Source organism: Phascolarctos cinereus, unplaced genomic scaffold (assembly GCF_003287225.1).
Source record: "Phascolarctos cinereus isolate Bilbo 61053 unplaced genomic scaffold, phaCin_HiC Scaffold_726;HRSCAF=1367, whole genome shotgun sequence".
NCBI classification, from domain to species: domain Eukaryota; kingdom Metazoa; phylum Chordata; class Mammalia; order Diprotodontia; family Phascolarctidae; genus Phascolarctos; species Phascolarctos cinereus.
Genome location: NW_027556098.1, coordinates 219,431,271 through 219,445,606, shown reverse-complemented (window position 1 = coordinate 219,445,606; position 14,336 = coordinate 219,431,271). Strand labels below are relative to the sequence as shown.

At 38.6% G+C, this 14,336-nt stretch overlaps 1 protein-coding gene across 1 annotated transcript in view; it reads left to right on the top strand.

The window, feature by feature from the left end:
* The first annotated feature begins 18 nt into the window (after positions 1-18).
* UBR3 (ubiquitin protein ligase E3 component n-recognin 3) overlaps positions 19-14,336 on the top strand; it is a 303,032-nt gene continuing 288,714 nt past the window's right edge. Inside the window, 2 exon segments of the mRNA XM_078146977.1 lie at positions 19-346; positions 348-676. Of these exon segments, the coding sequence (XP_078003103.1) occupies positions 119-346; positions 348-676 (557 nt within the window). The 5' untranslated portion in view covers positions 19-118.

Below are 14,336 nucleotides of genomic sequence, written 5' to 3'. Positions count from 1 at the left end.
CCTGGGCCGAGCTCAGCAGTCTATTCCCACCCCTCCTCCCCTCCCCAACACCATCCCGGGAGGAGCAGCGGCTGCCGGAGCCGCCGGCTCTGGACTCTCCCAATTCTGAGCTCTCATCATGGCGGCGGCGGCGGCTGTCGGGGGGCAGCCGTCGCCTCAGTCTGAGCCGCCTCAGCCGGAGCTGGGCCGGGACAAGGCGGCCACGGCGGCACACCTGAAGGCGGCGCTGAGCCGGCCGGACAACCGGGCAGGCGCTGAGGAGTTGCAGGCTTTGCTGGAGCGGGTGCTGAGCGCCGAGCGGCCGCTTGCCCGGGCGGAGGGTGGGGGGGAGGAGGCGGCGGCGGCCGGAGGAGGCGGCGGGGGGCGGTGGCGGCGGCCCGGGGGCGGCGGAGGAGGAGGCCCTCGAGTGGTGTAAGTGCCTTTTGGCCGGCGGCGGCGGCTACGAGGAGTTCTGCGCCGCGGTGCGGGCCTACGACCCCGCGGCGCTCTGCGGCCTGGTCTGGACAGCCAACTTCGTGGCCTACCGGTGCCGGACGTGCGGCATCTCCCCTTGCATGTCCCTGTGCGCCGAGTGCTTCCACCAGGGCGACCACACCGGACACGACTTCAACATGTTCCGCAGCCAGGCCGGGGGCGCTTGCGACTGCGGGGACAGCAACGTGATGCGGGAGAGCGGGTGAGCCGGGGACCGAGGGTCCGAGGGAGGCATGGAGGGAGCTGCTCCCCGGGGTTCTCCGGGGCTCTCCGGGAGCTGTCAGCGGACTGGAGAGTGGGGGAGGGGCAGGGGGAGGGAGCAGAGCCACATGGGGATGGAGGTACCGGAGCTGTCACCGGTGGGGGCGGGGGCTGTGGCGCCAGGGTCGCCTTCAGGCCCCGCAGGGGCCGCGGGGCTGTCGTTGTGCGCTTGTCCCGGCGAAGGGCCGTGGAGCTGCCGGGTTCGTCGTTCGGCCCCAGCGGGCTTTTGGAGGGGAGCGGGGAGAAGAGGAGAAGTGGGGTCGTCGGGGCGGGGGAGATGCTGTCACCGTCGAGGGAGGGACCAGTTGGGGAAAGGACTTCCGAAGTGCCGCGGGTGGCCGCGGAGCTGGTGCCTGGCGTGCTGCTGTGTGTTTGGTGCGGGAGGTGGGTGGAGAGGAGGGAGGAGCCTCGGGAAAGAGACCGGAGCTGTCAAGCGGGGTGTTGGGTTGTGACCCGCAGAGCTCTAGAACTGGGCCCCCGAGCAATTACAACGGTATTCTCCAGAAAAAGGCGTTTAATTAATTAAATATATTCTTCTCCGAAGGGGACGATTTTTTTCTGTGCTGACTTTTTTTCGAGGGGTGGAGAGGAGTTGGGAGGTAGGGATAGAATAGAGTCCGGACCTGTGGTTTTAAAGTTGTAGGGAACTCCTGGTAAGGAGACTTCCTTTGCCAATGTAGTTCGGCAACGCGTTTGTAATTTACTATCGTTAAAATTTTTTTCTTGGGACAGTAAGAGATTCAGTGTAACCCCCAGGGTCACACTACCTATAGTACCTGAGGCAAGATGTGAACTCAAGTAGGCACTCTTTGTTCCAAGTCCAGCCAGTCTACCACTATCTCTCTCATTTACCTTCCTCACGAACAGTTATTTGGATGCTTACAAATATGCAGCTGGATGGTTTTTTAAAAATTGTACTGATACTCTGGAGGTGGGTATCAGATACTGACCAGCAAAGAGTTGCTAAGCTGTTTGCATGACAATGAAAGATGGGGCTTTTGGTTGAACAGTAGTTGATGACTTGACCGAATGGGCTTTAAAATTTAAAAATTAAAAAATTTTCTGTCCCTATAGTTATTGGTACAGTTTAAGGATTTTGGTCCTCAGTCCCCATTTTTCTCTTTTGAGTACTTATAAAATCATATAAAAAAAGACATTTGAAATCTCATGTTCATATTTAAATAGAATATGGAACTATTTAAACTTTTAATAAATATTTTATGTATTATTAATACTTCTTTTTGGGTTTCTGGTTTGCTGTCCTTTTTTGGTGTGGAATCTTTTTGATGGATTCTCTTAATTTTGTTTTTTTGCTGAGTTTTTCTTATTTTTTGCTTTTTACTGATCTTGTTTTACACCAATCTTTTTATTTTTATTTATTTTAGGCATTTGGGGTTAAGTGACTTGCCCAGGGTCACACAGCTAGTGTCAAGTGTTTGGTCTGAGGCCTTATTTGAACTCAGGTTCTCCTGACTTCAGGGCAGGTGCTCTATCCACTGAGCCACCTAGCTGCCCTGACCAATCAATCTATTTATACGTGCAAAAAAAAAGTATACCAAGAACATACAGGAGTAGAAGAAATATCACTTAAAGATGCTACTTAATGATTTCAGTAAATTGTATGGTTGATCTTGCTTGGCCGTGAGAGGTCTGCAAAATCCCACCTAGGATTTGACTTTTTATGAGTTTTGTGATTTTTTTAGAGTCTTACATTTTGGATTAAAGGTACGAAAAAACTAAGCTGTCATCATAATGCCACAGTGTAAGAGTAAGATTGTATGTTGTTTTTATTTGAAGGTAGATTTAGAACATTTATTTTGAAAAGTGGGGTAGCTTTCTTTTCATCTTACTCTAGAGTACCTTCATTTCCGTATCTTTAAATAGGTATAGGGACTGGACCTGTGATTTCATTGGAACTCCAGGGTGAGGAAAGTCCCTTCTACCAAAGCAGGTTGGAACCTTCTCTGCTATTGATAGTCTAAAGAGAGTTACCTAAAGGGCTGAGAGGTTAAATGTCTTGTCAGGATTGTAGAAGAATGTTTCAGAGACAAGACTTAGACTCAGTCATTTTTGGTTGCAGGTTAGGTCTCTATTTGTAACACACTGCTTCTTGTAACCTTTAGATACTTGTGCCATTGATCACCCTAGCTTAGAAGTTTGAGTGGGCAAATATCAGAGACAGTGGACATGGAAGGTTTAATAATGGATCTTATTTCAGATGCTGTGTTCATTTTGAAATTCACCAGTTCAATTCAGAATAGTTATTCAAATCAATTAACATTTATTAAATGCATACTTTTGAGCAGAGAGTTATTGTGCTGTAGTGGCTGGAGGGGATACGCCTTAGAGGCAGAAGAACCCTAGGTCTTATCCTAACACTGATACACAATGGTTGTGTGACATTGGGCAAGTAGTAGGATCCTAGATTTAGAGTTGGAAGGGACCTTTGAGATCATTAGTCTAACACTCTCATTTTACAGATGAAGAAACTGAAGCACAGAGTAGTTTAGCAATTTGCCTAGGGTCACAATGGAGTAAGTGGCAGAGCTGGGATTTGAACCTGGGTCCTTCCACTCCAAATAAAATTCTCTTTTCACTTGACCACTGTTTCCCTCAGTGTCCCAATCAACCCTTAAATCACAAGTGAGTTTCATTAATGAAGTTTCCGAAGAGGATGTTCCCGGCACTTGTAGAAGTACGGGCTGGATAGGACCAAAAAAAATTACAATTTGCATACATAGTGACCTACATGTTTGTCCAGGTGGACTAGAATTTTCATGTAATTTAATGGGTTACGTGTGGTAGGCAATTATTAGGTAATATGCCAGAATAGACTGAGGTTGAACAGCAGAGCTTTTCGTCTCTGAGTTGCACTGATGACCATGCTATGATCCTGAATTCTCAGCAGCTACCTAGAGCAATTCACTGTTAACCCCTCTTGACCACACACATCTAGCCCATTGCCTTCATACACAATATAGCTATTGCGTCATTGGTGTTTGTCCTGAAAACTTTGTCAGAACTGAAAATCATGAACTTCTGAATTCCGACAAGGTGTGGTATGTAAAACTTGATCATTCTGGTTGGATAGTGTATGTTTAAACCTTTGCAATCTTAAAAATTTCTTAAAATTTTTTGAGGGCACTGATGAGTAAAGATGTATTGGGGATTTCTGGTTGGTCGGTTGTTTTAACTGCTATGGAATTTTTCAGTCTTATCATTCAGTTCCTTCTTGCATAAAGGAAAGATTGCTTTTAACTTTGCGTTCCTAACAGTAGCAGAGAAGAGAAAAATTTTCTTGTTTCTTGTTGAAAGGAGAATTATTAATTCTAGTCCATGTTTGGAGGCCTAAAGTGTAATTTTGGATAGGTTTATCCTAACCTATATCAGAATATTCCATTTTACTTCCAAATGAGTAATTATGGAGAGGATGGTCTGCTCATACTTTCTGGTTTGGTAATATTAACAAAATAAGTTATTTTTTGAGTCCTCTCTTGTTCTCCCTCTCTCTCATTAACTCAGTTATTAATGTCTTTTTATTGTATTTTCATTGGACCCCTCTTCTTTCTTCTCACCTCTGTTAATCTAACATGGATGTTAGTTATCACCCTTCTTGGTCTGTTCAGTAGCTTCTGTTTGACTTTCTCCACTCTCTGACCCTTCCAGTATATTTATTGCATTGCTGCGGAACTAATCTTTATGCATAGATCTGTTCGTGTCAATCTTCGGCTAAAATCCTTTTAACAGCTCTGCTTACCTACTTAGTAAAGTTTAAACCTTTTAACTTGACATTAAAAACCCTCCATGACCTGATATATTTTCAGCTATGTCTCAAAACTTTTCAACTTACTGTAATGTTCCAGCCAACTGGACAACATGCTAACCTTGTTCCCCGTTTCCTCTTTTCCCTACCCTTCATTTTACTTTACTCCCTACTCTCCACTTTACTGCTTTTCTTTCTTGGCTAATGATTTTCCTATGTCTATAATAACCTTGATCCCCTCCCCCATTTAGCTACTGAATTTGTACCCATTATTTTAAAGCCCAACTGAAACCCAGATACTCCGTCATTAATGACCTCCCTCCTCCTCCTGCAAGATCTCACATTGTACTTTGCTTGTACCTTTAGTGCATTTATGTGTCTGTCACATTCCCCTGCTATCCTGTAAGCTGACTGAAGCCTGTAAGTTTATCTTGTATGTCTTTGCCAACCCCTATCTCCCAATTGCCTAGCATCGATGCTTTACATACAATAGGTATTTAATAAATGTTTGTTGAGTTTGTTTTAATCCAAAACATGCTTGAAGAAAGCACTTTTTTTTACTCTATGGATTAATTGTGGAATGTGATGATCGTTAAGGCTGTAGAAAACAGGAAATTATTAATAGGTAAACAGATATAAATGTATTATTTGCCCTCTGCTTTGCCATTAGTGAATTTGGCAGATATTGCCATTAAGTGTTCTAATGAACTTAAAAGAAGCTTAAAATGGAAAATCCATTTTACTATGCAGTGGTTGGTTCTGGTATGTGAAGATATATTGAATACAATTTTTTGATTATAAAAATTCACTAATTTATTACTTGTAAATGTGAAGTATAAACATTTATTTTGAAATGCATTGAATATTTTAATTGAGTAATGCCCCTATATTTTGGCATTCCAGAAAGAGTCATTGATTGTACATTCTTCTCAGTTTTTGTCAGGATTCTGTGTACCTTTAAAAAAAAAAGTAAATTATTTGGACTGGAGTCCAGAAGGCCTGAGTTCAGATTTGACCTCAGCCACTTACTGACTGTTTCAGGGCAAGTCACTTAAACTCTGTTTGCCTCAGTTTCCTCAACTGTAAAATGGGGATAATAGTATCTACCTTGCAGGGTTGTAAAGATCAGATGACCATAATATTTGTAAGGTGCTTAGGCCAGTGCCTGGCACATAGTAGGCCCTGTATAAGTGCTTATTCCTTTCCCTAAATCAAAATCTATTATATAAATAATGATTCATAAGTCCTTTTACTAAAGATTGGCATACTTAACCATTCTGGTAATGGAGGTGGAATGTAGTATCTGAAGTATAAAACTTTTCTTATGATATAATCAAGATGAGTTATAAAGTAAATCTCCAAATTATTTTTTTCTGTAATACTGGTATCTGAATATCATGGTTATTAACTATCCAGAGCATGTATTAACTTTTATCAGTAGTATATGTTTTGTATTATGCTCAGTTTCTAGGATTTAACCAACCTTACTCACTACTGACATTACTCAGTACTGACTACTAACATTATCTGTGGGTAAAATTAATAGCCATCCATAGGGGTTATAAAGGTATTATAACATATCCTGATACAAAAAGAAAACCTAAGTACTTACCAGTAGTGATCTCAGAACAGATTTTTAAACAAAATGGAATCTTTAAGTTTACACTACTATCCAGTAACGTCCCTTCATTTTCTGGGACTGTATCGCCATTTCTTCACAGCTTGAGATTCTCAGCATTATTAAACAAGTGATAAACAAAAATATGAAATAAGAGAAAAATATGATTTGGTGTGAATTTAAGTAGAGTTATATTGATAAATTCTTGGAATTTTTTTCAACTCCACTGATGCACATCAATTATTAATTTGGGGGCTTGTAAGGATAAATATTACTATCACTGCTTAAAGATATACAGTAGTATAATTAAAGGGCAGAAGAGGTGATTTGAATCTCAGTTGGGACTAGTCCTATTTTAGATCCCTGTGAATAATTTTGTTTTTCATTTGGCAAAATATTTAAATGAACATCTATAATATAACTCACTAGTTGTGACATAATAGGGTCCTTTTTTTCCTTCCATGTCAAATGGTGGGAGCGTAATTCAGTAGAATGTCTTTGAGACTTTTGCTTTGGCTAAAAAAGTGACCATCTTTCATCTGACTTAGTGATGAGTTTCTCTTAGCTAGCCTGTGTTTCATGTTCATACTGAAATCCTTTCTAGCTTGGTATAGAACCTGCTAGAGCTTGCATTCCACTGGCATAGCCTTTCAGAATTCAGGGTCACCTTCCTGCCACAAACAAGATAACAGAGTAAGACTTCAGTGGATGATTCATTTTCTTTTCCGTACATTTTCCATTAGTCATTAGGTATAAGTCATTTTTATATTTGGGTGTCTCTACTTCTTCTTTCATATTATGAATTTTACATTAATTAACAATTTTTTTTGTACAAAGAAGAACAGAAAAGAGGATTGTACCTGACGTTGTGAACTTTTGTTTAGTTTTTTTAAAGTTTATATTCACAAGATAGTAACAATTGCACTGTACCCCTTTCTGAGTTTTGTTTTCTTCTTTGTATTTTTCCAGTGTTTCTGATGAGGATGGGATGTAGACCCTAGAAAGGAAAAACTGTGGCTTTCCCACATGGCCACATCTCTGGTTTTTGCCTGAGGCTATAATCCCATCAACTGGCCTTTCATTGTGGCTATGCCCAATCTCATGCCTCGCCCCCCCCCCCCCCACATTTCCCCATTTCCCACCCTTAATCCTAGCTAGGCTCCATTCTCCCTTGGCCAGGAGGTCCAGGTCCCTGGCTTTCTATTACCTCACAGTCCCCACAGACTACTTGGCCACTCCTAGATCTCTCCCATAATCTTTTTGTATATAAGGTCCATCTTGTCTCCATTAAGGTGCTCAGATTCTTATAATCTAGCCAATAGCTCACTAATGTTCAGACTCCTTAAAAGTCTGCCCAATATGATGGATGTTCTAATAAACCTTGTCTTTGGCTGAAAGAAGGGTTGGGTTGAATTCTTTTAGGAAGGACCTTCTTGTTGTAATTTTGGGGTCCTAGCACCTCTAAACCCCTAAACCTCAACGTTTCCACTCCTGTCTTCTCTTTATTTTTGTATCTGACTACCCTCTAATTCATTACCTCACACCAAATACAGACTTTCCCTTGAAATAAATAATCATGATTAAGCAATGCTGACATATTGCTGAATCTGAAAATGTCTATTGTTTTGTGCCTCTAGTCCATCTTTTCTCTACTAAGGTGAGAGGCATGTTTCATCATAAGTCTTTAGATAATATTTGTAAAGCACTTAGCACAGTGCCTCACGTAATAACTAATGCTCAATAAATCTTTGATTCCTTCCTTCCTTCCTTCCTTCCTTCCTTCCTTCCTTCCTTCCTTCCTTCCTTCCTTCCTTCCTTCCTTCCTTCCTTCCTTCCTTCCTTCCTTCCTTCCATTTCACTCTGTATCAGTTCATACAAATCTCAGGTTTTTCTGAATCTGTCATTTTTGTAATTTCTTATGACATAGTTATATTTCATTATGTTCACAATAATTTATTCAGTCATTTCCTAATTGATGGACACTCACTTTATTTCTAGTCCTTTGCTACAACAAAAAGTACTGCTATGAATTTTTATGTATTTGGATCTTTTCCCTCTTTTTTGACCTCTTTGGAATATATCTGTAGTAGTGGTATTGCTGTATCCAAGGGTCTGTACAGTTTAGTGACTTTTGGGGCATAGTTACAGGTTGCTGTCCAGAAAGTTTGGTCTACTTTATAGATCCATCAACACTGAATTAGTGTGCCTATCTTCAAGCCCCTACAACCATTGCCATTTTCCTTTTTTTGTCATATCTGCCATTCTAATGATTATGAAAAAGTAGGACTTCACAGTTGTTTTAATTTGTTTTTCTCTTATTGGTGATTTGTTTTTTTTTAATTGAGCATTTTGTAGTTGTCAAAAATCTTTTTCTTTATCTCATCTCCCTCATTGAAAAAAAGAAAAATAAAATATATCTAATACACAAAAATAAAATATGTCAAATACATATATGTAACAAATGTGCATAGTTAATCAAAACAAATTTCTACATTGGTGGTGTCCAAAAAAATATCTAAATCTGCATCCTAAATCCATAACCTTCCTGTCAGGAGGTGGGTAGCATGTTTCATTGTAGGTCCTCTAGAATCTTGGTTGTTTATTGTGTTGATTTGTTAAAATTGTTTGTCTTGACACTGTTATTATTGTAGAAATTGTTCTTCTGGTTCTGCTCACTTCATTCTTCATCAGTCTGAATAAGTTTTCCCAGGTTTCTTTGTAATCACTCCTTACATAATTTCCTAGAGCGCAGTATGTTCCCTTACATTCATATATTGTATTTTGTTCAGCCATTTCTCAATTAATGACTAGCCCCCTTAGTTTCTGATTCTTTAGCACCACAAAAGAAACGGCCATGGGTCTTTTTCCTCTTTCTTTGAGGGCAAGGCAGAAGCTTACTATGTTATATTGCAGTGTAAAAAGGTATATACAGTTTAGTAACTTTTTGGACATAATCCCAAATTGCTTTCCAGAACCAGTGGCTGAACCAATTCATATCTCCACCAGTAGTGTAATGCCATTTTCCTGCGTCCCCTCCAACATTTATTTTCATTTATTATTAGTGATTTGGAGCATTTTTTCATATAGTTAATGATAGCTTGCATTTCTTAATTTAAAAAGTACCAATTCAACTCCTTTGACTACTTTATCCATTGGGAAATGGCTCTTTTTCTTTTATATTTGTATCAATTTACAGTGTTTCTTGGATAGCAGACCTTTATCTGAGAAATATGCCGCAAAGATTCACCCCCCTCTTCCCCCCAGCTAACTGGTTTCCTTTATACTAATATTTCATGAATACCCTTTCAACAATTGCTCTGCCTTAGATTGCCTGATTTTAGATTATAAAGCACAACATTTTGAAAAAAAATATTGCTCATCTCATGGAAATTGTTAAGTCAAGAAAAGTGCTTAAGTGAAGGCTAGTATATGTATTATAAATTGCTTAATTTTCACTTCATTCTTCCCTTTTCCTCCAATCTGTTCAATACTTTTTATTATTTTCCATCTACAATTACATAGTGTTTGAAAAATAAAATTTTTGACAGCATAATGACTAGGATTTAATATATGGTTAAATGCTTTTTGATTGATGGACAGTGTTTACCTTTGAGGTTATTAAAATGCGTTATTTTGCTCTCTTAAATTTTGCCATACTCAAATATATAAATAAGAATAATGAATCTAGTTCTTCGGCATATGTTAAATTATACACATTTCAAAATTTTAGTTTGTTAATGGATAAGTTTTTATGTGATTGCCATTATAGAATTTTACAAAGAGTTCTTTGGCAATACATTTAGATTTCCTTAAAATATTTATTTCTAAGGGCAAGGCTTTGACATATTTAAAATTTTTAATTAAAGCTAAAATTTAAAATTATTAGACATTTTACTATTCTGAATAAAAATATAAAGTGTAACTTTGATAAATTTGTGGTCTAATTGATTTTTATTACTTCAGTTGTATAGCTTATAAGCTGTCCTTGGGAAATTTTTGAAAATCTAAAATTTATTTGGCAGGCCAGAAAAATCTGGTATTTAATAGGCTAGCAACTCTTATCTTTAGAAATGATTATGGAGTGAAAAATCCTTCATTGCCTCTAGAACATAATAGTTTTTCATTTTTTTCTTTGTTATGTTATTTGGCTTTTTTGTTCAATTTCTAGCCCATATGTTATCTGCCCATAGTTGTTGTAGTACCTTTGGGATGACTTACTTCTGTTCCCAGAAATAGTTCTTTAGCCTTGCAGGTAGAGAAACTTTATTTCTCTCAGATCATCCTGTGATAAAAACTTTGTGATAACTAAACTTGTAGGAAACTGACTTGTAAAATATAATCACAATTTTCAGTTTACACTGGGAAATGTTTGGTTAGTGTACCATCACTGTTTGTTTCTCTCTTTTTGAAATGTCTCCTTTCTGGTGTGCCAGCAGATCTACTAAGGAATGCATTCCACAAAGTAATTTGGTAACAAGGGATTTGGATGACATTAAGGGACATTTCATGTGGGATATAATAAGGTCTGTTGTTTTAGCCTTTCCTATTTTAGGGGATCACCATTATGACAAAGTTTGATTTGAATTCCCTAGACCAAGTGCTTCTTTAATGATATTGAGCAGATATGAATTTTACTGTTTTTTCCTTTTTCTAGGTTTCACATTGGATGGAACTACGATTCATTAGTTTCATGACTCCACTGATTTTAAATATAGTTCCTTTTAGTATTTTACCTTTCTTCTAGTTCATTAGTCTACTGCTTTTTTCAGTCAGGCTTTTCTTTCCATTTCTACAGTTCCCTTCATGTCAATTAGATTTTAGGTAAAAAGCCCACAACAGATAATTAATATGATCCATATTAACAAAACTGTATGCTGTTTACAGTAAATTATTTATAATGAATAAGGAATAGAAAGTAGAAAAAATGCATTATATAAGGTCATTTTATTTGGCCCTCGTAATAATACCACTACCTTTGCATAGGATTTTATTGTTCAGCAAATGATTCTATAGACGGTTTAGTTTGATTTGTTACCTACCTTTAAGGGAGGTTCAGTAGAAGGTCACATTGCTAGTAATTGGCAAAATTGAAATTTGAACTTAAAGTTGTCCTGACTCCTAATTCTAGTACTTTTCCTATATACCATGTTGCCCTTTAAATGTTAGTTTAATGTTTTAGAGATATTTCTTGAGAAGTTTCATCTGTGACTTAAATATCTTTCATTTATCACCAGCTTTCTCTAGAGAAGAAAGTACTTTTTACCTCAATATCCTCATTGTTCCTAATCGCTTGCAAAACTGATTTAAGCCTCTGCAACTACTGAAATGGTTCTTGCAAAGGTCACTAATGACTTTGGAATCGTCATCATTGTCAGCTGCAGATATCCCTTCCACCTGGAACTATCCAGAATGGGGGGCTGGTGGTGGTAGACTGTCAATATTAAAATAGTTATATACTTGCCTGTGTTGTAGTAGAAAGAGCCTGACTCTCTACTAAGAATCGGGTGAGAGACTAGGATCTGAGTCCCATCTCTGATGATTAGTATCTGTGTGACCTTTGTCAGTGCCGTATAAGTAATGGAAGTAAGTAAGAATTTTAGTGTGTGTAAGGTGAATTTTTGTTATTCTTTTTTAGAGTTTAGTTCCCAGGACCCATGGCCATAAGAATCTCTAGTTTCCAGGTGTCAGACAGTATTTCTCATGGTAATGAATTGTAAACATCTCCACCACACTTGCACAGTGAGATGCAGGGATGACATAATGTATGCCTGCGCTGTGCTAGGTCATTATGATTTTGCTAAAGTAAACTTGTGAGGCTATTGTTGGCAGTATACCTTCTTTCTCTGTTGCCCTATAAATCAAGTGGGCACTGGTCAGTAAGGGGAGAACCCATTTTGGGATTTGGAAAATGCATAGAGGAATGCATGTATCTGCTGTGATCGGCCCCCATCAGGGCTAGGGGGGGATCTGTATGCTTGCCTCACTGGCCCCCATTGAGGCTTTAGGGGACTGGTAGGAGTTGTTTCTCCTACCATTCTCTCCCTCCCCTTTGAGAAAGGGGCTTAGGGAATGCTGTAGGAGTTGGTGCTCCCATTATCAGCAACTCTTTTGAGAAGACTAGACTATAATAAAGTAAGTTTATTTAACCCCTCCGAAGGTGTCATCCTGTCTTTCTGTTCAAGAATGAACCTGTTAGAGGTTGGAGTCCCAAAACTCCAGTGCCTCCTGTGTTGTTACTTGTCCCTACAGCCCCTTAGTCTCAATTTTCTCATTTGTAAAAATGAGGATAATAATACTTATACTACATATCTGATAGAGTTGTTGTGAAGAATGTGATTTTTAACCTTAAATCTTTGTGTGAGTTGAGCTCTTATCAGTGCCGAATTGAGACTTCTTCTCTGCTCTTAGCAGAAGAATTTCAAGAACTTTGTGAAAAAGGACTTTGGATAAAAATTGTATTGGCATCCCTAAGACTGAAGAATGGGGAAATAATCTTACAGTTAAAGATTTATAACTAGATTCTAGTTGGGAAGCTTCTGCTTGTCTCTTTTTGCTTTTATTTTCATATAGAGTTTTTTCAAGGGAGTCAAAACTTCAGTTAAACATGGTTAAGGAATCCAACTGCCACCAACAGAAAAATAATTATTTGACAGGTAGCATTTTGAATGTAAGCTCTTGATGCTTCTCAGTTTAGAATGTTTTCTTTTTTCTAAGTACAGAGACTTTTTATTCTTTTTTTTTCAATTTTTTCCCCTGCTTTTCCCCCACCCATTGAGAAGGCAAGAAAAATAAAACCCATTAAAAATAGTTATAGGCATGCAAAATACATTTCTGCGTTAGTTATGATGTTTTCTTAACATTTTCTTTTTTATTACAAATTTAACATTTGACAGACATGAATGTTTCAGTATACAAGGAACAGAAAAGAGGCTTGCATATGAAATTAAGACTTCTGTTATATAGTTTTAAAAAATGTATTTAATTTAACACAATAACAAAATTGCCCTTCTGAACTTTTTTGTTTTTGTCTGTTTTTAATATTTTATTGATTTTTTTCTTGCCTTTTTTTTTTTACACCATCTCTGTTAGAATATTTGTTGGGACAATACCCTAGAAACAGAAGACTTCCTTTTGGAATTATCCTGGAGTTCTGTAACATTCTTTCACTACAGTGAATATTTGCTTTTTAGATAGAATTGACCCAGTCTTTCCTGACCCAATTCCTATATAAGAGGTCTTCTAGGGTAGCACTGCACTGGAAGTGCTAGACTAGAACATTTGAAAGAAAGGTCCTATACCATTTGAGGACCTTTGCCTTCTAGCAGGTTTTATTGTATTTTTTTTTATTAGTACTTGTTGAGGGTAGGAGAGCATAGAAATCTACAGGGAGGAGTTGGACCTGAGAGGAAGGAAACCTCGAAGGAAGAAAAGTATCCTAAAAGTCAGAGACAAGAAGGGAATGCATTTTTTATGTTTGAGGCATAATTTGTGTGAATTTATGGAGAAGAGAGTATATTGAGTTTGGAGAATTGAAATAGCCTAGTTTTACAGGAATTTGGAGTGCATGAAAGGGAGTATTGTGAAAGAAGAGTGGAAAGTGGTTTCCAGATGGATTCTGATTGTGTCTAATGCTTCTGTCTTCTTGCTCTTCTGCCAGTCTGATAGTTCCTTCTTGGTTTCCTTTGGTGGCTCATCATCTGCATCATGTCCCTTTACTGTGGGATTCCCCCAAGGATCTATCCTAGCCTCTCTTCTTTCTATACCCTTGTTTTTGATAATCTTATCAGCTCCTATGGATTTAATTATTATCTCTACACAGATGACTCAGAGATATCCAGCTGTAGCCATTCTTTTAGCTGTCATCGTATGTCACTAGTTGCTTATTGGATGTTCCAAGTGGGTATCCTGGCAACATCTCAAACTCAGCATATCCCAAACTGAACTTAATGTCCAGCCTCCTATTCCTCTTCCAAACTTCTCTATTTCTGTCTAAGGCAGCAACATTCTTTCAGTCTTCCAGGTTTGTAATCTTGGTAACCTTGAATATTCACTTTCCCTCATCCTACTGGTCACTTGCCAGATCTTGCCTTTTCTACCTCTGGAACATCTTTCGTATTCAACTTCCTTTTCTATAATCATAGTTACCACTTGAGTTTAGTTCCTCATTACCTTTTGCTTATATTATTTTAACAACTTCCTAATTGGTTTGCCTGTCTCAAG